This window comes from Rhinopithecus roxellana, chromosome 5, assembly GCF_007565055.1.
Source record: "Rhinopithecus roxellana isolate Shanxi Qingling chromosome 5, ASM756505v1, whole genome shotgun sequence".
Classification (NCBI taxonomy): Eukaryota; Metazoa; Chordata; class Mammalia; order Primates; family Cercopithecidae; genus Rhinopithecus; species Rhinopithecus roxellana.
The window spans coordinates 160,610,002-160,631,487 of NC_044553.1; the positions used below are offsets into that span (position 1 = coordinate 160,610,002).

The 21,486-nt window shown below is 48.1% G+C and overlaps 1 protein-coding gene across 1 annotated transcript in view; it reads left to right on the forward strand.

Moving 5' to 3' along the window:
- DYNC1H1 (dynein cytoplasmic 1 heavy chain 1) overlaps positions 1-21,486 on the forward strand; it is a 91,494-nt gene that overhangs the window by 36,926 nt on the left and 33,082 nt on the right. The window contains 25 exon segments of the mRNA XM_010353636.2: positions 875-1,030; positions 1,171-1,284; positions 1,534-1,644; positions 1,724-1,933; positions 2,115-2,261; positions 3,111-3,277; positions 3,366-3,539; positions 4,784-4,949; positions 5,365-5,553; positions 5,645-5,839; positions 6,491-6,773; positions 7,756-7,856; positions 8,926-9,085; positions 10,585-10,828; positions 11,011-11,194; positions 11,475-11,687; positions 13,527-13,765; positions 14,261-14,417; positions 17,051-17,278; positions 17,800-18,030; positions 18,292-18,432; positions 18,737-18,970; positions 19,059-19,265; positions 19,354-19,475; positions 20,297-20,462. Coding sequence (XP_010351938.1) covers positions 875-1,030; positions 1,171-1,284; positions 1,534-1,644; positions 1,724-1,933; positions 2,115-2,261; positions 3,111-3,277; positions 3,366-3,539; positions 4,784-4,949; positions 5,365-5,553; positions 5,645-5,839; positions 6,491-6,773; positions 7,756-7,856; positions 8,926-9,085; positions 10,585-10,828; positions 11,011-11,194; positions 11,475-11,687; positions 13,527-13,765; positions 14,261-14,417; positions 17,051-17,278; positions 17,800-18,030; positions 18,292-18,432; positions 18,737-18,970; positions 19,059-19,265; positions 19,354-19,475; positions 20,297-20,462 — 4,539 coding nt within the window.

Below are 21,486 nucleotides of genomic sequence, written 5' to 3' on the forward strand. Positions count from 1 at the left end.
CTCCTGACCTCGTGATCCGCCCACCTCGGCCTCACAAAGTGCTGGGATTACAGGCATGAGCCACTGCACCCGGCCAAAAAATTTTTTTGAGGCAGAGTCTCACTATGTCGTCCAGGCTGGAGTGCAGTGATGTGGTCATAGCTCATCGAAGCCTCTGTTTCCTGGGATCAAGTGTTGTAGCTGGGACTACAGGCGCGCCCCACCGTACCCAGCTTACTGTTTATTTTTAGTAGAGATGAAGTCCCAGGCTGGTCTGAAACTCCTGAACTCAAGCAGTCTTCCCGCCTTCACCTCCCAAAGTGATAGGATTACAGGCGTGAGCCACCGCGTCCAGCCTCAGTACAATGTTTTTTGATATCTTGCCTTAGTAGAAAACAGCAATATTTCGTACACCTCTCAACAGTTATTAAAATGAAAAGGAAGTATGCCAACAGTAGTGTTAATGCTGAAGTAGAGTCTGTTTCTGGCAATTTCTCATTCTTCTCTTAGCTGGGGGACTGATGTAACAACTGTGTTCTCTGGGGAGGAGATGGCTGGCAGGCCCCGGAGCTTTGTCCTCTTGTATCACTGGGGATGTGCACTTGAGACCGAGTCTGTGCTGCCTCTTCTCCCACCTTCCAGAGTACTGAGGAAGACAATGGCTAAATCAAGAGATGCTCCACCATTCTATTTTATGTAAAATATTGATGTAAAAATTAAATTCACTGCTGTACACGCATCCAAAGTGGACATCTTGTTGAATGTTTCCTTATGAAGATGTGTGCAAAGAATCTGAAATGTCCAGAAGCCCTGCAGACTGCGTGCGCCATCTTAAAGCCTAAATGCTCATCTCTCCTGAGACGTTGTGCTCCAATTCTCTGTGCTCTGCTTTCAGGGCAATCTTCGCCCAGAAGAGGCACTTCAGGCTCTCACCATATATGAAGGGAAGTTTGGTAGGCTGAAGGACGACAGAGAGAAGTGTGCAAAGGCCAAGGAGGCGCTGGAATTGACAGATACTGGGCTTCTCAGTGGCAGTGAAGAGCGTGTGCAGGTATGAACCATTGGGGAGGGGTGGAGAGTCCCGCTCCCTACCCGGACTCTGCCATTGACTTTGTTCATCTCCGGGGCCCTGCCAGGTTCTGGGGCCATTTCTGTTTCCAAAGTCAACTGCTTTACTACTGTCAATCACAGGTGGCCTTAGAAGAATTACAGGACCTCAAAGGCGTTTGGTCAGAACTTTCTAAGGTTTGGGAGCAAATCGATCAGATGAAGGAGCAACCCTGGGTTTCAGTACAGCCTCGAAAGGTATATCTCATATCGGTGTTTGTGTATGTCTATTTTAACAGTTACAGACCTTATTTAGGAACGTGACAAGCCAAGTTCGTGTATTTGTATTGTGAGTTCATAAGATGTCACTTAATGTCCTGCATGTCATTTACATTATTCGTCATTTACATATTGTAAAACTTATTTTGAAGCCATTTTTTAAAGAAATATTTCACCATTTAAAGAAATGCTGGCAAGCTAAATAGCATCTTATGTTTCTCTCTACAGCTTCGACAAAATTTGGATGCTCTCCTGAACCAGCTGAAAAGCTTCCCTGCCCGGTTGCGACAGTATGCGTCCTATGAGTTTGTTCAGAGGCTTCTGAAAGGTTACATGAAGGTAGGTGGCCAGTGTCGCATGGTGATGAGTGTCCGTCAGAAACGCACCTGCACAGACACTTCGTGTACTTTCTCCACAGGTAAACATGCTGGTGATTGAACTGAAATCCGAAGCACTTAAAGACCGCCATTGGAAACAGCTCATGAAAAGGCTTCATGTTAATTGGGTTGTTTCTGAGCTAACCCTTGGCCAAATCTGGGATGTTGACTTGCAGAAAAATGAAGCTATTGTCAAGGATGTACTGCTTGTGGCACAAGGGGAGATGGCTTTGGAAGAATTTTTGAAGCAGGCAAGTAATAAGACTGAACGGCTGCTTTTACGTTTTGTTCCGGGCTGTTACATAGATCTGAGCTATGTAAAAATGGAGCCTTGTCATCTGTGGTCCTTTTGGTTCTCATAGTGCTTGGTCCCTTGTGCAACTAGTGGATGCCCGCATATTGATAACATGCATCTTTCTGGTTTGAATTCAGATAAGAGAAGTGTGGAATACTTATGAACTGGACTTGGTTAACTATCAGAACAAGTGCCGCTTGATCCGCGGCTGGGATGACCTCTTCAACAAGGTCAAAGAGCACATCAACAGCGTCTCGGCCATGAAGCTCTCTCCATATTACAAGGTGCTGTCGCTGGGGAAGGAAGCTCGCCCTCCCCACCAGTGGTCTCCCACACTTTCACTGTAATACCTTTTCACTGATAGTTACTAGGTACCTGGTTTTTATTTTATTTTTTGAGACAGGGTCTCACTCTGTCTTCCACGCTGGAGTGCAGTGGTACGAACACAGCTCACTGCTGCAGCCTTGACTTCCTGGGCTCAAGTGATCCTCCCACCTCAGCCTCCAGGTAGTTGGGACCACAGGCACATGCCACCATGCTGGGCTAACTTTTTATTTTTTGTAGAGATAGTATCTCACTATATTGCCCAGGCTGGTCTCAAACTCATGGGCTTAAGCAGTCCTCCTGCATCAGCCTCCTGAAGTGCCAGGATTACAGGCGTGAGTCACCACAGCCAGCCAATACTTGTTTTTTTGTTTACTTGCTTTTTTTTTTTTTTTTTTTTTTTGAGGTAGAGTCTCGCTCTCACCCAGGCTGGAGTGCAATGGCACCATCTCGGCTCACTGCAACCTCTGCGTGCGGGTTGAAGTGATTCTCCTGCCTCAGCCTCCCAAGTAGCTGGGATTACAGCTACACACCACCATACCTGGCTAATTTTTATATTTTCAGTCGAGACAGGGTTTCACCATGTTGGCCAGGCTAGTCTCAAACTCCTGACCTCAAGTGATCCACCCGCCTCGGCCTCCCAAAGTGCTGGGATTATAGGTGTGAGCCACCCGCACCCGTCTACTTGTTTTTTACAATGTGAATGAGATTACTTCGTAAGATCCTGATCTACATTTTTCAGTGAGTTTTGGCATATCTGTGAGTAAAAGGGTTAGCAGTTTACCTCTGCCCTCTTGTCTGTCCACCAGGTTTTTGAAGAGGATGCACTCAGCTGGGAAGATAAGCTGAACAGGATCATGGCTCTCTTTGATGTGTGGATTGATGTGCAGAGGCGGTGGGTCTACCTGGAAGGTATCTTCACAGGCAGTGCAGATATCAAGCACCTGCTGCCAGTGGAAACCCAGCGGTTTCAGAGGTATGGCCTCCAGCCAGAGAGCCAAATTTGCCAGCAGCTGGTAACTACTCTACACAAAGGCTGACGCATGTTTTAATTTCATTTGTAGCATCAGCACTGAGTTTTTGGCTCTAATGAAAAAAGTGTCCAAGTCTCCCCTTGTTATGGATGTTCTGAATATCCAGGGAGTACAGAGGTCTCTGGAAAGATTGGCAGACTTGCTAGGAAAGATCCAGAAAGCATTGGGAGAATATCTGGAAAGAGAGCGGTCATCTTTCCCCAGGTAAGATCCTTGCTTTGACTTGGCCTGGAGTCAAGCTGAATTTCAGTTGTGCATTTTTCCAGCTATCTTCTTTCCCTTCTGGGGCTCTGTTTATTAGTTTTCACATCAAGGATTTTGTTAGCCAATAATACATATAATGATTACCATTCCCTTCCCTGTCATGCAGTGATTACTAATTGTACCTACCTTGGATCTTTTAAATCGTCCTACCTTGGATTTCCTAAATCCTTAATTTTTAACTATCATCTACCCTCCAAGGCAGCTTGCATTGCATCTCCTCAGTGTTTATCTCGGGCAGTTTTCTTTTCTTTTTTTTTTTTTTGAGATGGAGTCTTGCTCTGTCGCCCAGGATGGAGCGCATGGTGCAATCTCAGCTCACTGCAACCTCCTCCTACCAGGGTCAAGTAATTCTCTTGCCTCTGCTTCCTAAGTAGCTGGGATTACAGGTGCCCACCACCACACCCAACTAATTTTTGTATTTTTAGTAGAGATGGAGTTTCGCCGTGTTGGTCAGACTTGACTGGAACTCCTGACTTCAGGTGATTTGCTCGCCTCGGCCTCCCAAAGTGCTGGGATTACAGGCATGAGCCACCGCACCCAGCCTCTGACAGTTTTCTGAGTGGCATCTTTTCCTTTCAGAATAGTATGCTTAGGCTGAATTGGACAGATTTTTTAAAAAATTAGTTAATAGGCTGGGCGTGGTGGCTCACGCCTGTAATTTCAGCACTTTGGGAGGCCGAGGCGGGCAGATCACCTGAGGTCAGGAGTTGAGGATCAGCCTGGACAACATGGTGAAACCCTGTCTCTACAAAAATACAAAAGTTAGCCAGGCATGATGGCGGCTGCCTGTAATCCCAGGTACTCGGGAGGCCGTGGCGGGAGAATCGCTTGAATCCGGGAGGCAGAGGTTGTAGTGAGCCGAGATGGCGCCACTGCACTCCAGCCAGGGTGACAGAGCAAGACTCCATCTCAAAAAAAAAAAAAAAAGTTAATAAAATGACTTACTAAGGCAGATGACATGAAATTATTTGCATTCATTGAATTCCTCTTACTTCAAGATCTTGTTAGGAAAGTGTGTATCTTTTGCCAAGGACTGGAAGAAATTTCGATGTGATTGAATTTGGGCTGGAGATTGCCACCACCAGCCACATCTTCTTTCCCTTCCTGCAGTTTGAAATTTTGCCTTGATTCACCTTATATGTGTATATCATATTTTAGCAACTTGAGTGTTATTTTAATTTTAGATTCTATTTTGTGGGTGATGAAGATTTGCTTGAAATCATTGGAAACAGCAAGAATGTCGCTAAATTACAGAAACATTTCAAGAAGATGTTTGCTGGAGTTTCGAGCATCATCCTGAACGAGGATAATTCTGTTGTTTTGGGTATTTCATCTCGGGAAGGAGAGGAGGTAAATTTCTGTTTGTAACTTTTTTTTTTTTTTTTTTTTTTTTTGAGACAGAGTCTCGCTCTGCCACCCAGGCTGGAGTGCAGTGGCCGGATCTCAGCTCACTGCAAGCTCCGTCTCCCAGGTTTACGCCATTCTCCTGCCTCAGCTTCCTGAGTAGCTGGGACTACAGGCGCCCGCCACCTCGCCTGGCTAGTTTTTTGTATTTTTTTAGTAGAGACGGGGTTTCACCATGTTAGCCAGGATGGTCTCGATCTCCTGACCTCGTGATCCGCCCGTCTCGGCCTCCCAAAGTGCTGGGATTACAGGCTTGAGCCACCGCGCCCGGCCTCTGTTTGTAACTTTTAAAACTTCTCTCACATTTTTGCGCACCTCATTTAAAATTGTTACTTTAATTTTATTTCTTCACTTATTTCAGGTTCTGTTTAAAACTCCTGTGTCAATTACTGAGCATCCCAAAATCAACGAGTGGCTCACGCTGGTAGAGAAGGAGATGAGGGTCACCCTGGCCAAACTGCTTGCTGAGTCTGTTACGGAAGTTGAGATTTTTGGTAAAGCAACTTCAATTGACCCAAACACCTACATCACTTGGATTGATAAATACCAGGTAATCTATGGTAGAAGTGAGTGGGCTCATGGTGAAAACGCGGCCCAATCCTTAAAATGATCTTTTGGGATCTTGTTCCTGTGTCTTTCAGGCCCAGCTTGTGGTTTTGTCAGCCCAGATAGCCTGGTCTGAGAACGTGGAGACCGCACTGAGCAGCATGGGCGGAGGCGGAGACGCCGCGCCTTTGCACTCCGTGCTGAGCAATGTGGAGGTCACCCTCAATGTGTTAGCAGACTCTGTCCTCATGGAGCAGCCCCCACTCCGAAGGCGGAAGCTAGAACACTTGGTTAGTCTCGCATCTGACTCCTTCCTTACCAGTTAGACTCTTACACCCTCGACCACGCAGTTAAGTCGAAATCATCCTTGAAAAAGGTTTCAGATAGTATCAAGGAGAACAGTGGACGGTGTACAGATATCCTCTGAGGGTGGGCATTTGGCTCCCTGTCCCTATTGAAAGGTAATCTCAGGGGCATGCGGGGGTTACATGACATCACGGTAGAGAGGAAGGGATCAATCTTGGTCAGGATCTCTTGCTCTTTCCCGTCATCTCCCCAGAGAGGTGGCCACAGCAGTGCTAAGCTGCATGGCGTGGGCAGTGCCTGCTCTGAGCCCCATGGTGGCACATGGCAGACTCTTAGGACAGACATCAGAAAGCTAGTCTTCCATCATGTTTTAGGATAGTTGCAGAATTTTAAAATATTTAAAGCCAGGTGTTTCTGTTTCTTTGTTTTTGCTGCAGCTCTGGGTTCTGTGTAATACCATCTCATGAGTAACATTTCTCTCATCTCTGAAAGTGAATTTGCCTTTGGGAACATTTACTGAAAGCCATTGTTACTGGACCTAGAACCTCAATTTCAGTTTAACAGTCCACAAGCCCAAAGAATGCACTGTATTGCTTTAGTGTAGATGAACTTTTAAAGTGACTGTCTTTCTTCAGATTACAGAGTTGGTTCACCAGAGAGACGTTACAAGGTCCTTGATCAAAAGCAAGATTGACAACGCCAAATCTTTTGAATGGCTCAGCCAGATGCGATTTTACTTTGACCCTAAGCAAACTGATGTGTTACAGCAGTTGTCAATTCAAATGGCAAATGCCAAATTTAACTATGGCTTTGAGTACCTGGGTGTTCAGGACAAACTGGTCCAGACCCCCCTCACTGACCGCTGCTATTTGACGATGACACAAGCCTTGGAGGCCAGGCTGGGGGGTTCCCCATTTGGTAAGTTCTTCCACAGATCTGGACAGATGGAATCATGTATTAAAGTGTTTGAAGATAAAGCTAATGATTTGAATGTACTACTTTTTTTTTTTTTTTAGAGACGGGGTTTCACTGTGTTGGCCACGATGGTCTCGATCTCCTGACCCGGTGATCCACCCGTCTCGGCCTCCCAAAGTGCTGGGATTACAGGCTTGAGCCACCGTGCCCGGTTGAATGTACTTCTTTTTTTTTTTTTTGAGATGGAGTCTGTGTCACCCAGGCTGGAGTACAGTGGTGTGATCTTGGCTCACTGCACACTCCACCTCCAGGTTCAAGCCATTCTTCTGCCTCAGTCTCCTGAGTAGCTGGGATAATAGGCATGCGCCATCACTCCAGGCTAATTTTTATATTTTTAGTAGAGACAGGGTTTCACCATGTTGGCCAGGCTGGCCTCGAACTCTTGACCTGGTGACCCACTCACCTCGGCCTCCCAAAGTGCTGGGATTACAGGCGTGAGCCACCACGCTCGGCCCGAATATACTTCTTAATTATGTGGTGTGTACATTCTAAAGTCTTAAATTTGTTTGCATTTATTACTACTTTGATTTTTTTTTGAGACGGAGTCTTGCTCTGTCGCCCAGGCTGGAGTACACTGGTGCAACCTTGGCTCACTGCAACCTCCACCTCCTGGGTTCAAACTGTCTCCTGCCTCAGTCTCCCGAGTAGCTGGGACTATGGGCGTCCACCACCAAGCCCAACTAATTTTTATATTTTTAGTAGAGATGGAGTTTCACCATGTTAGCCAGACTGGTCTCGAACTCCTGACCTCAGGCATTCTGCCCGCCTCGGCCTCCCAAAGTGCTGGGGTTACAGGCGTGAGCCACCGCACCTGACCACTACTTGGATTTTTTAAATGAGTTGCTTTTTATAGTTATTTTAAAGCTAAAGATATGTTTTCAGTTAGGTAATGGACTCAAGCATTCTGTTGCTTTTCGTTAAACAGGACCTGCTGGAACTGGGAAAACAGAGTCTGTCAAAGCTCTTGGCCATCAGCTTGGACGGTTTGTTTTAGTTTTCAACTGTGATGAAACCTTTGATTTCCAGGTGAGACGCTTTATGGGATCCACCTTAAATCTAATGCCCTGCGGGGATCATTTGGGGAATATCAAGCTCGTACCTCTGTCAAAGCCATTTGTGTTGCAGCTCAGCATGGTTTATATGGCCTCCTGAGTCCTGTAGTAGCGAGAGGTGTTATTTTGAAGTGTTTGAGGTGTCCAGCATACATGCTTTGAAGTTGACTTTAGTTTCATGTTTTCAAAGTTAGATCTTCAGTGTAATATTTTTGTAAAATGTCAGTTTTTTGAAGACATTTGTAGTGCCTGTGTCTTGGAATAAGCACATGTTATGGAAGAGGTTTTATCTTTAATCGACAAAAAGTGATAGAATAAAAACAGTAGCTTTGTCATTGAGATTTTATTGGCACAGAAGGAAAGAAGGTATATACTTTTCATCTGTCATGATAATGGCAGTTGTTCATGAAGTAACTGCTGTGTGTGGGCACTGGGCCCCTCACCTGAGGTGTGACTCTAATTTATCCTTCATAACCACCATGGGAGGTAGGTAGTATTATTCCCATTTCAAATATGGGGAGATATGCATTTCAAAAAGATGTGACTTGCCCAAGGCCAAACAGATCGTCAGAGTCAGGATTTGAGCCCCATGAAGCCAGCACTGAGGCAGGTGGTGTGGGAGTCTGCTCAGGCCACCATATCCAAGCAGCACAGGCTGTGTGGCTTAACAATAGAAATGTATTTCCTCACAGTTCTGGAGGCTGGGGAGTCCAAGATCAAGGTGCCAGTGGGGTTCAGTTCCCAGTGAGGGCCCTCTTCCTGGCTTGCAGATGGCTATTTTGTCCCCACAAGGCCTTTCCTCGGAATACAAGCATGGAGAGTGCTCTGGTTCCTCTTCCTCTTATAGGGGCACCAGTCCCATGGATAAGCGGCCCCGCCCCTCATGGCCTCATTTAACCTTAGTTACATCCTTACATGCTCTTTTGCTAAAGACAAACCCACTAGGGTTAAGGCATCAACATACTCATTTGTGGCAAGGGAGAGGGGGAGACAATTTAGGGCACAGCAGGTGGTTTTAGCTTCTTTCTTCCTCTCCTTTCCAGGCAATGGGCCGGATCTTTGTGGGCCTTTGCCAGGTGGGTGCCTGGGGCTGCTTTGACGAGTTCAACCGCCTGGAGGAGCGGATGCTCTCGGCTGTGTCCCAGCAGGTGCAGTGCATACAGGAAGCACTGCGCGAACATTCCAGCCCCAACTACGACAAGAGTAAGACACCTCTTCTTCAAAGATTGCTTAGAGAATGTAGAGGGAAATTCCCTTGTGAGCTGATTTTTTACCTCTTGGATTAGAAATAAGAATTTAGCTCACAGGAACTCACTATTATAGGCAGTATAGTGAGCCGTGGTTAAAGGCGGAAGGTAAGAAACCCAGGCCAGGCGTGGTGGCTCACGTGTGTAATCCCAGCACTTTGGGAGGTTGAGGCAAGCAGATCACTTGAGGTCAGGAGTTCAAGACCAGTCTGGCCAACATGGTGAAACCCATCTCTACTGAAAATATAAAAATTAGCCTGGCATGGTGGTGTACACCTATAATCCCAGCTACTCGGGAGGCTGAGGCAGGGAGAGTCCCTTGAACCCAGGAAACAGAGATTGTAGTGAACTGAGATCATGCCACGGCACTCCATCCTGGGCCACAGAGCAACACTGTTCCCCCAAAAAAACCCAGGACTGTTCTGCATCACAGCTTTCAGTCCTCATTCTAGGGCAGCAGCATAGAGGTTTCTATGTCCCAGGACAACCGAAAACCTGAGCAGTCCTTCCTCAGCCAGGCAGATGCCCCTGTGCTCCCTTAGAGCTTGTGTGTTCCCTCCATGGCCTTTGCCACGGGATGAGTGTGTCCTCTGGTGTGGGCCCTCGGTGCACCCTCTTCCTTCCCACATCGTCAGAGAGCCAGCCTCCCCAGCCACCTGACTGGCCAGTGTTCTGCCACCTGTCTTTAGAAACAAGCCCTTTATCACGATAGGAGCAGCCGTCAGAGAGGCCCCAGGGACCACTTCCCTTCCCAGTTCAACACAAAGTCCCAACATGTGGGGTCAGGGAGGGTGGGATGCTGAAGGAGGCAAACATTTGGGTATTGGGCAGGTGTGAAATTCTGTCTTAGGTATACACTGTAGTTTTTAATGTTTCCCTTTATTGCATAATAACAATTTGCCTTATGGAGAACTCCCCAGACCTCCTAAATAAAACGAAAGGAGTGTGGAAGAAAGCACAACACTTGCCGTTGTGATCAGTGGTCTCTTAAGGCGAGAATACACTTTGTTCCAGAGTGGCTCAGAGGTGCTTGGAGGTTTGGGGTTCTTTTTATTTTGTTGATGCCAGGAACAGGTAATTCCCATGATCTAAGCCAGTCAGTGTCGCAGCATTTATTCCTTTTTATTTTTGCACATTTGTGGACTGCATCTCTATCTCGAGTTCTCTGTGACACTCAGTGTTGTGTTGCCCAAATAAAATAGTGGTCTCTGCCTCTGGTGGCTTGACCTAGGACACGTGCACATGAGGTGCATGGGAATGGGTCCACCCAGGCTGGGAGAGCGTGGCTGGTGGTCCCTGAAGAAAGCCAGAGAGCAGCCCCCTAGGAAGCCTCTACTCCAGCTCCCTGGGAGAACGAGAGCTTTGTCTGTTGTTTTAGAGACACTTTAGAATGGGGTTTTTTTGTTTGTTTGTTTTTTAACATTTCTAGCCTTAACACTATCATCTCATTCTCAGCCTCTGCCCCCATTACTTGTGAGCTGCTGAACAAACAAGTCAAGGTGAGCCCGGACATGGCCATCTTCATCACCATGAATCCTGGCTACGCGGGCCGGTCTAACCTTCCTGACAACTTGAAGAAGCTGTTCCGGAGCCTGGCAATGACCAAGCCCGACCGGCAGTTAATCGCCCAGGTCATGCTGTACTCACAGGGCTTCCGCACTGCTGAAGTGCTTGCCAACAAAATCGTCCCATTTTTTAAGTAAGTAGCCTAGAATAATCAGTATTTCTTGCATGTGATAAATGTGCCCATTTAACCTTACAATTTTTATGTGTAATGATGGTACGTCTTTCAAAATATCCCTCTCTGATTTCTTGACACTTGACCCTATTATTGTTTAAAGTATACTGTTTTTAAAGAAAGCCTTTTTTTTTCTTATCTAGACTATGCGATGAGCAGCTCTCTTCCCAAAGCCATTATGACTTTGGTCTCCGGGCTCTGAAGAGTGTGCTGGTGAGCGCAGGCAACGTGAAGAGAGAGAGAATCCAGAAGATAAAGAGGGAGAAAGAGGAACGAGGGGAAGCAGTTGATGAAGGAGAAATTGCTGAAAATCTCCCTGAACAAGAGGTTCGCTACAAACGCTTTCATCATTCAAACCTTATACATTATTTAAATTTACCTTTTTAACATTTAAGCCATGACTTGTGGGTTCTTGTTGGGGTTCACATGTCTTGGGATGACTGGCATCGACTGGAATGTTGGCCCAGTGAGTTGAGTGCACGAATGTGGGCGAGTGGTGGTCGCACCCTTGGTTCACCAACAGTTACTGATCACGCACCTCCGGGGGATGCAGCGGGCGGCACTTAAGCCGTGCTCCACCGCTCACAGCCCAGCCCTCTCCCCGTAGATTCTGATACAGAGCGTCTGTGAGACGATGGTGCCGAAGCTGGTGGCAGAGGACATCCCGCTGCTCTTCAGCCTCCTGTCGGACGTGTTCCCTGGAGTCCAGTATCACAGGGGTGAGATGACTGCCCTTCGAGAAGAGCTGAAGAAAGTGTGTCAGGAGATGTATTTGACATATGGAGATGGAGAAGAAGTTGGTGGAATGTGGGTTGAAAAGGTAACTTGGATTGTTTCCTTGACCACTGCCCTCACAGACCCTGCTGGCCTTAGTGTCCAGTAATGACAACCGTGGGCCCTTTGAGGAAACTGTCCACAGAGGCTGTGGAGGTGCGTCATATGCTCTATGAAGATTTGCCCAAGGTCTATTCGAATTTTTTGTTGTTGTTGTTTAAATGAAGAGGAAACAATACTTAACCTGAAAATTTTACACGATACAGTTCAATTTCTGAAAATGTTAAGTGCATGACCATTTTGGAAAGTTGTTTATAGTGGTAAAAATTCTGCTTACAAGACTTTCTAGTGCCAGAGATGAACAGCCTAAATTGCTGATCAATACGTAGTTTACATTCTGTATTGGCTTCTTTCCTTACTCTATGTGATTCATTTAAGAAAAAGTTTATTAGGCCGGGCGCGGTGGCTCAAGCCTGTAATCCCAGCACTTTGGGAGGCCGAGACGGGCGGATCACAAGGTCAGGAGATCAAGACCATCCTGGCTAACCCGGTGAAACCCCGTCTCTACTAAAAAATACAAAAAACTAGCCGGGCGAGGTGGCGGGCCTGTAGTCCCAGCTACTCGGGAGGCTGAGGCAGGAGAATGGCGTAAACCCAAAAGGCGGAGCTTGCAGTGAGCCGAGATCCGGCCACTGCACTCCAGTTTGGGTGACAAAGCAAGACTCCGTCTCTAAAAAAAAAAAAAAGAGGGCCGGGCGCGGTGGCTCAAGCCTGTAATCCCAGCACTTTGGGAGGCCGAGACGGGCGGATCACAAGGTCAGGAGATGGAGACCATCCTGGCTAACACAGTGAAACCCCGTCTCTACTAAAAATACAAAAATACTAGCCGGGCGAGGTGGCGGGCTCCTGTAGTCCCAGCTACTCGGGAGGCTGAGGCAGGAGAATGGCGTGAACCCGGGAGGCGGAGCTTGCAGTGAGCTGAGATCCGGCCACTGCACTCCAGTCCGGGCGACAGAGCGAGACTCCGCCTCAAAAAAAAAAAAAAAAAAAAAAGAAAAAGTTTATTGTTTACACAAGCTGTGTGTGTTTAGCCTGAGAGACGCTGTACGGGATTGAACATGTGGCTCATCCATTCAGTCTCTTGTTGTCCTTGGCGGGATCTGATGTGTCCTTGTTGAGGCTGCTCGTTGGTGTCTTGTCCCACTGGCTCCAGCCTTCCTGACTTACTAAAGAACTCGCCAGTTTGGAAATGTTTGTTTTAGATGTGGCCTATGTAACATCTCTCCAGTTGAGGAGTTTCAGTACTTGCCTTTAAGAATCCATAGATAGCCGGGCGCGGTGGCTCACACCTATAATCCCAGCACTGTGGGAGGCCGAGATGGGCGGATCACGAGGTCAGGAGATCGAGACCATCCTGGCTAACACGGTGAAACCCTGTCTCTACTAAAAAATACAAAAAACTAGCCGGGTGAGGTGGCGGGCGCCTGTAGTCCCAGCTACTCAGGAGCCTGAGGCAGGAGAATGGCGTAAACCCGGGAGGCGGAGCTTGCAGTGAGCCGAGATCCGGCCACTGCACTCCAGCCTGGGTGACAGAGCGAGACTCCGTCTCAAAAAAAAAAAAAAAGGATCCATAGATAGGTGCTTGTAATCCCAGCTACTCGGGGGAGTAAGGCAGGAGAATCACTGGAACCTGGGAGGTGGAGCTTACAGTGAGCTGAGATCATACCACTGCACTCTAGTGTGGGCGACAGAGAGACTCCGTTTCAGAAAAAAAAAAATCCACACGTAATGTTTCTTGCTGACTTTCACAAGAGGTGGCTGAGCGAGGAGCTGGCCCCATTCCTCCTCTGGGATGGTCACTGTGCTGGTCTGTTGGGCCCTGCAGGTTCTCCAGCTCTATCAGATCACCCAGATCAATCATGGCCTGATGATGGTGGGACCCTCGGGAAGTGGGAAGAGCATGGCCTGGCGTGTCCTGCTGAAGGCGTTGGAGAGACTTGAGGGTGTGGAAGGTGTGGCCCATATCATCGACCCCAAGGCCATCAGCAAAGACCACCTCTACGGAACCCTGGACCCCAACACCAGGGAATGGACAGATGGGCTCTTCACACACGTGCTGAGAAAGTACGTCGTCTTTGATCTGTGTTTGTGTTCTCCTGGATGTGGGCCCTGTGTGCTTTCCTCTCACAAGAGCAGAGTATACATTATTTTCAACCAAAGTCTGAGCAAATTAAAGGTCACTTCAAACCATCATAGGTAAACATGCCTAATGTTGAAATTTTGATTGGCCGGGCGCGGTGGCTCACGCCTGTAATCCCAACACTTTGGAAGGCCGAGGCGGGCGGATCACGAGGTCAGGAGATCGAGACCATCCTGGTTAACATGGTGAAACCCCATCTCTACTAAAAATACAAAAAAATTAGCCGGGCGTGGTGGCGGGCGCCTGTAGTCCCAGCTACTCGGGAGGCTGAGGCAGGAGAATGGCGTGAACCCGGGGGGGCGGAGCTTGCAGTGAGCCGGGATTGTGCACTCCAGCCTGGGCAACAAAGCAGGACTCCGTCTCAAAAAAAAAAAAGTCTTGATTTAGTCAGCAGCTGTTTTAAAATCCTTCCCGACCAGGATCATCGACAGCGTGAGAGGCGAGCTGCAGAAGCGCCAGTGGATTGTCTTCGATGGCGATGTGGATCCAGAGTGGGTTGAGAACTTGAACTCAGTGCTGGATGACAACAAGCTCCTAACTCTCCCCAATGGAGAGCGCCTCAGTCTTCCACCCAATGTAAGTAGCCTTTTGTATGTCATAACTGAATAATTCCTTTTGGCCAACTAAAATTCATGTGCTAGCTAAGTGCAGATCTGGAGTCATGGACCCAGATTCCGTGGAGTAGCAATCATTGTGTAAGTAATTTTCAAAGACAGCATCTCAACTGCTAGATTTTTTTTTTCCATTTCCATGGCTAGTGAGAAACAATAGGTTTTATTAATGGCTTTCTATCATTTATGGAATAATAAGCACACTCTGTGATTATCAGTTAACCTTGTATGGTGGGGTTGTCGTTAGGGTTTCTTAAGCTATTATACATCTAAAGAGTTGGGAAAATGAGAAATTTGGAATGGGGCTTTCTAGGCTGTCCCTTGGGAAATGAGTGCATGGTGCAGGTGCCTGACAACACCTGCTGATCAATAAACACAGCCAGGCCCGGTATAGATTTGCACTGAGTCAGACCCTGTTGTAGATACTGAAAATACAGCAGTAAGAAAGCAAGAAGACAGACCGGGCGTGGTAGCTCACGCCTGTAATCCCAGGGCTTTGGGAGGCCAAGGCAGGCGAATTACGAGGTCAGGAGATCGAGACAATCCTGGCTAACGTAATGAAACCCCGTCTCTACTAAAAATACAAAAAATTAGCTAGGCATAGTGGCAGGCGCTTGTAGTCCCAGCTACTTGGGAGGCTGAGGCAGGAGAATCGCTTGAACCTGGGAGGTGGAGGTTACAGTGAGCCAAGATTGCGCTACTGCACTCCATCCTGGGTGACAGAGCGAGACTCTGTCTCAGAAAAGAAAAAAAAGCCGGAAGACAAAAGCCCTTGCTCATGTGTGATGCATAAAATGGACAAACAAAATGAATAGTGATTGGTGCAAAGAAAAAAAGAAATGGAAAGTGAGCTGTCAGGTGTTGGTGGGGGCTGGAGGTTAAAATGTGAAGCCTTCCCTGTGAACGTGGTTTGAGCAGGCACTTAGGAGAGTGAGGGAGTCGGTCCCAAGGCTCCCAAGTATTCTGGGCAAAGGAACACACAAGCAGGAGTAGCAGGTCTGGGACAGGGGGCCGGTGTGCATGAGGACAGCAAGGGACAGTCAGCTAAAGCAGAGAGGACTAGGGAGGACAAGTCAGGGCTAAGACCAGAGAGGAAACGAGCCAGGTCAGGGGCCCTGGAGGTCATCGTGGGAGTGTGCGTTTGTACACTGGGCAAGTTGGGATCCATGGAGCAGCCTGGCAGGAGCAATGTTCCGTGATGTATGTCCACGAAGATCCGTCTGGCTGCCGTTTGGAGAATGAGGAGGGCAGGGTGAAAGCCAGGAGGCCAGTTGAAGGCTGCCTCGGTCCTCCAGGCCTCAGGGACAGGGGGCGAGCTGGCAGCAGCAAAGGTGCTGAGAGGTGGCTGATTGTGGTCGGAGTTTAAAGCATGCATGGGATTTGCTGATGGACTAGACGTGAGTGTGAGGGAAACAATTCAAGGATGATGCGAGGTTTCTGGCCTGATCAGCTTATGAGCCTTTAACAACAAGGCTTAGGGTTGGTATTTATCTCAGCTTCAGGAACCAGCCATGGATTCTTAGCACTGTCTGAAAGTGTGCACTTACTCCGACAACTCAAGTTCCACTCTGGCAGCTGATCTAGTAGAGTCTAACTGTTGTCAGAGGAGGTTGATCTCGTTACAGCTCCAGGGTTAAGACTCTGGAGTCTGACCAACTGCTTTGAATCTCAACCACTTACTAGCCGTGGGACCCCAGCAAGTCACCTGCGCCATCTTTAAACTGGAGGTGAGGCCGGGCACAGTGGTTCGTGCCTGTAATCCCAGTACTTTGGGAGGCCAAGGCAGGTGGATCATCTGTGGTTAAGAGTTTGAGACCAGCCTGACCAACATGATGAAACCCTGTCTCTACTAAAATGACAAAAAACTAGCTGGGTGTGGTGGCGTATGCCTGTAATCCCAGCTACTCAGGAGGCTGAGACAGGAGAATCGCTTGAACCTGGGAGGCGGAGGTTGCAGTGAGCCGAGATCACACCATTGCATTCAAGCCTGGGCAACAGGAGTGAAACTCCGTCTCCAAAAAAAAAAACACTGGAGACACAGCATGCCTGCCTGGTCATGCCTGGTCAGGTTGTGTGAGACTGGAGGGATCCAGGCCCGGTGCGTACCCAGGACGCAGTCACTACTGACATCACCCTTGGAGGGGCTGTTGCTTCTGTGCCCTCAAGAACAGTGGGCAACCTTAAACACGGTGGTCTGCCCTGCTCTTCTCCCTGCCACATACACTTGTCCTGCCCAGATTCCTGTAGAGAGAATAGTGAATACTGTAGTGATGTGAGCTGTAGGTGTTTTTTGTTTTTGTTAGTAAGTGCAGAAAAAAATTTTTTTTGAGACAGGTTTTCGCTATCACCCAGGCTGGAGTGCAGTGGCATGATCTTGGCTCACTGCCACCTCCACCTCCCAGATTCAAGTGATTCTCCTGCCTCAGCCTCTCATGTAGCTGCAATTACAGGCACACGCCACCATGCCCGGCTACTTTCTGTATAGGACAATTATGTTTTAAGTCACCTATTCAGTGTGTATATAGGTGAAAGAATCTTAATGTCCAGGTTTCTTCTAAACCTATGTCATTAAATCTGCTTAAAATGTTTTCTTTCAAGGTGAGAATAATGTTTGAGGTACAGGACTTGAAATACGCAACCTTGGCCACAGTGTCACGCTGCGGCATGGTCTGGTTCAGTGAGGATGTGCTGAGCACCGACATGATCTTCAACAACTTCCTGGCCAGGCTACGCAGCATCCCGCTGGATGAAGGGGAGGATGAGGCACAGCGGCGGCGCAAGGGCAAAGAGGATGAGGGGGAGGAGGCCGCTTCCCCCATGCTGCAGGTACGCCCAGGTGGGACCCGCACATCATGACGCGAGGGTGCTAGGATGTTCAGATGTGGTCTCGCTCTGTTGCCCAGGCTGGTCTTGAACTCCTGGGCTCAAGCAATCCACCTGCCTTGGCCTCTCAGAGTGCTGGGGTTACAGGCGTGAGTCTCTGTACCCAGCCAAGTGTTGTGTAATCAATGTTGTCTTCCGCCAGCTTAAACAAGGAAGCCCAGCTGTAGCAGCTACAAATGTTAAAAGTCATGTGTGGGAAAATGTAACGAATTCTTTTCATTACCTTACTTTTCTCTACAAATTGATGGAAGACTGCTCTTTGCCATGTTCAGTGGGAAAACCAGGGTTCCTGGGAAGCAGGGTTTTGAGAACCGCCAGAGTGAAGGAGTGAGGATTGGTCACTGAGGCTTCATCCAGAATTAGTGTTCCCAGGTCATATGACCTTCTCCGGGAACCAGGTGAGAATCCATGAAGCCTGCCTGCCTTTTGAAAGATAGTTAAGTATCACTCATTCCACTTTCCAGATCCAAAGAGATGCAGCCACGATCATGCAACCGTACTTCACGTCCAATGGCCTGGTCACCAAGGCACTAGAGCACGCCTTCCAGCTGGAGCACATCATGGACCTAACGCGCCTGCGCTGCCTGGGCTCGCTCTTCTCCATGCTGCACCAGGCCTGCCGCAACGTGGCGCAGTATAACGCCAACCATCCCGACTTCCCCATGCAGATCGAGCAGTTGGAGCGCTACATTCAGGTCAGGGGCCATCAGGGGCTTCACAGAGCTCACCACTGTGCCCGACCACAGGTCTGAGGACCTCTGAAATGCTGCACCTGTGTGGATGTGCTCTCTCCTAGGCAAGGGCAGAGCCTTCGCTGAGGGGCTAGGAAAGGTGCAGTGGGTGTCTGTGATGCAAGAAAACTGGGAACCACTGTCTTTTTGTTAACTTTGCTGTAAGTGTCTGTCTTTTGTTGTTGAAATTTTATAAAAATCAAAGTGTAATTCCTCTTTTAATAGCGATATCTGGTTTATGCCATACTCTGGTCCCTGTCTGGAGACAGCCGGCTAAAAATGAGAGCAGAGCTGGGTGAATACATCAGAAGAATCACGACCGTCCCTCTGCCCACTGCGCCCAACATACCCATTATTGATTATGAGGTGAGCATGCTGTTACAGCCCGTGTTGATTTAACTCATCCTGGAACAACCTGACCATGGACCTTGAGTTCATCTTTTCATTGTATTCCATTTCATAGAAGGACTTTATCCTTTTAGTTTCTTTTTTTATTTATTTATTTATTTATTTTTAATATCCTTTTAGTTTCATGTGTTAGCAAAGAATGCACATTAACCTGACCAATTCCTTCCTTTTTCTGAAAGCTCAAGTTTGTGTTCAGGTAAGCAAACCTCGTGAGGAGGCACCTTGGTTCCAGCCTGACTCACACTTCCATCTCTGTGTGTAGGTGTCCATCAGCGGAGAGTGGTCTCCGTGGCAGGCCAAGGTGCCTCAGATTGAAGTGGAGACACACAAGGTGGCAGCCCCTGACGTCGTCGTGCCGACACTGGACACAGTCCGCCACGAAGCCCTGTTGTACACTTGGCTGGCCGAGCACAAGCCCCTGGTCTTGTGTGGCCCTCCCGGGTCTGGCAAGACCATGACACTCTTCAGCGCCCTCCGGGCCTTGCCTGACATGGAGGTAAAGAGGCCAGGAGGTGGACGCCAGACCTTTTGGTGTTGAGCGTGGGGTTGGTCTTATAGTGTGGTTTTGTGTCTTCCCTCCAAAGGTGGTGGGTCTCAACTTCTCCAGTGCTACTACACCAGAGCTGCTTCTGAAGACTTTTGATCACTACTGCGAGTACAGGCGCACGCCTAACGGGGTTGTTTTGGCTCCTGTTCAACTTGGAAAGTGGCTGGTGTTGTTCTGTGATGAAATCAACTTGCCAGATATGGATAAATATGGGACCCAAAGGGTCATATCCTTCATCAGACAGGTTTGTTTCTATCCACAAGGCCCTTCCTGCCCCACAATGTTTCTTGTTCACGTTTTGCTCCTAATGTAGTACCTGTCCGTTCCTTCAGATGGTGGAGCACGGAGGCTTTTACCGTACCTCAGATCAAACGTGGGTGAAGCTGGAGAGAATCCAGTTTGTTGGGGCTTGTAATCCCCCCACAGACCCTGGAAGAAAGCCCCTCTCACACAGGTAAAACACCTTGGTAGACTGCTCTGCTTCACACACACACAGCTCCAGGATTGCTGTACACACAGCTCCAGGATCGCTATAAACACAGCGCCACAAAAACCTGGTTTTGAGAATAAAGATAACAATACTGCTTATCGTGGGCTCCTCTTGGGTTACTTCTCTGTGCTGTAATGCCAGGAAAACATGTTAAAAATAAAAGCATTGGCCAGGTGTGGTGGCTCACCTGGTGTAATCTCAGCACTTTGGGAGGCGGAGGTGGGTGGATCACGAGGTCAGGAAATCGAGACCATCCTGGCTAACATGGTGAAACCCTGTCTCTACTAAAAATACAAAAAAATGAGCCGGGTGTGGTGGCAGGGTGCCTGTAGTCCCAGCTACTCGGGAAGCTGAGGCAGGAGAATGGCATGGACCCGGGAGGCAGAGCTTGCAGTGAGCCAAGATCGCGCCACTGCAGTCCAGCCTGGGTGACAGAGCGAGACTTCATCTCAAAAAATTAAATAAAATGAAAGCATTGATCTCTTGGTAGTGATGAACTGCTCCAGACTCATCTGTAGAGCCAAGATGAGGCTGAAATAAACCTTGGTTATTTTCTCATCTTTGCTGGTTTCTTTTTCAAGTGTTTTCCATTGACTGTTATGTGTCAGACCCCAAGCCTGAGCAGTGTGTGTGTGATCTCAGCTAACACTGATGTCAAGTCTACATAGCTGGGTTAGGAAGCGACCTCCAGACAGGGCCCTGGACAGGGTGACTCCACTGGCACACTGCCCCTTCCCTGGAGCTGCTGTCAGGGAGGGGTGCTGAGCTGGGCTGTCTGTGCACAGGTTCCTGCGTCACGTGCCTGTCGTGTATGTGGATTACCCGGGCCCTGCCTCCCTCACACAGATCTACGGCACCTTCAACCGCGCCATGCTGAGGCTCATTCCATCCCTGCGGACGTATGCGGAGCCGCTCACTGCTGCCATGGTGGAGTTCTACACCATGTCTCAGGTACGCAGCGTTTCTTTGCTCTTCCAGAAATTGTTTTCCTCTCATAAAGAAGGCACTCTATTGGCCATGTGTGGTGGTTGACATCTGTAATCCCAGCATTTCGGGAGGCTGAAGTGGGTGGATCCTTTGAGCCCAGGAGTTTGAGACTAGTCTGGACAACATGACAAAACCCTGTCTCTACAAAAAATACGAAAAATAGGTGGGCGTAGTTGTGCATGCTTGTAGTCTCAGCTGCCCAGGAGGCTGAGGTGGGAGAGTTGCTTGAACCTGGAGGCAGAGCTTACAGTGAGCCGTGATTGTGCCACTGCACCAGCCTGGGTGATAGAGTATGAGACCCTATCTCAAAAAAAAAATGAGAACTCTGTTGAAAAAGATTGGACTTTACTCAGAGATGTTATTGAGCCGAGAGACTTTCTCCAAGGTCTGTCATCAAAGTCACTTTTCTATGCAGGTACTAAGACTGCTGACATTTCCATGTTTAATCATTATCCTATACATGTGTATGTATGTGTATATGATGAGAATAGAGGCTATGCAGTTTCTAAATGTATATAAAGGCTGCGTATCTGCCAGATTGCTCTCAAGATGGTGGGACCAGCTACACTCCCACCAGCAGCACCCGCTTCCCTGTGTTCTGCAACATTTAAAAAAGAGTCATTAACAAAAATGTCGTTGCCCATTTGGTGAGAAATGACTCTCGTCGTTGCTATTTGCATTTCTCTGTTGAGCCTCCCATGGAGCGCTGGCTGCGGGGATGAGTGGGAGCCACCGACTGCCCTGCTGTGTCTCCCTCGCTCTTCATGCTTTGGGACAGCTTGCTTGTCATAGGTGGCAGATGCTTTTTCCCAGTATTTAATTTGCTTTTAATTTTAAGCATTTTCAGAAGGATTTTTTGTAGTTTCATTGTTCAAATATTTAAATCATTAAATAGAATGTATTTCATCATAAAGTGAGCAGCTTGAATCTAACTTTGTTCTGGACGGTTATCCAGTTGTTCCAACATTGTTTACTCATTTGGAGACGG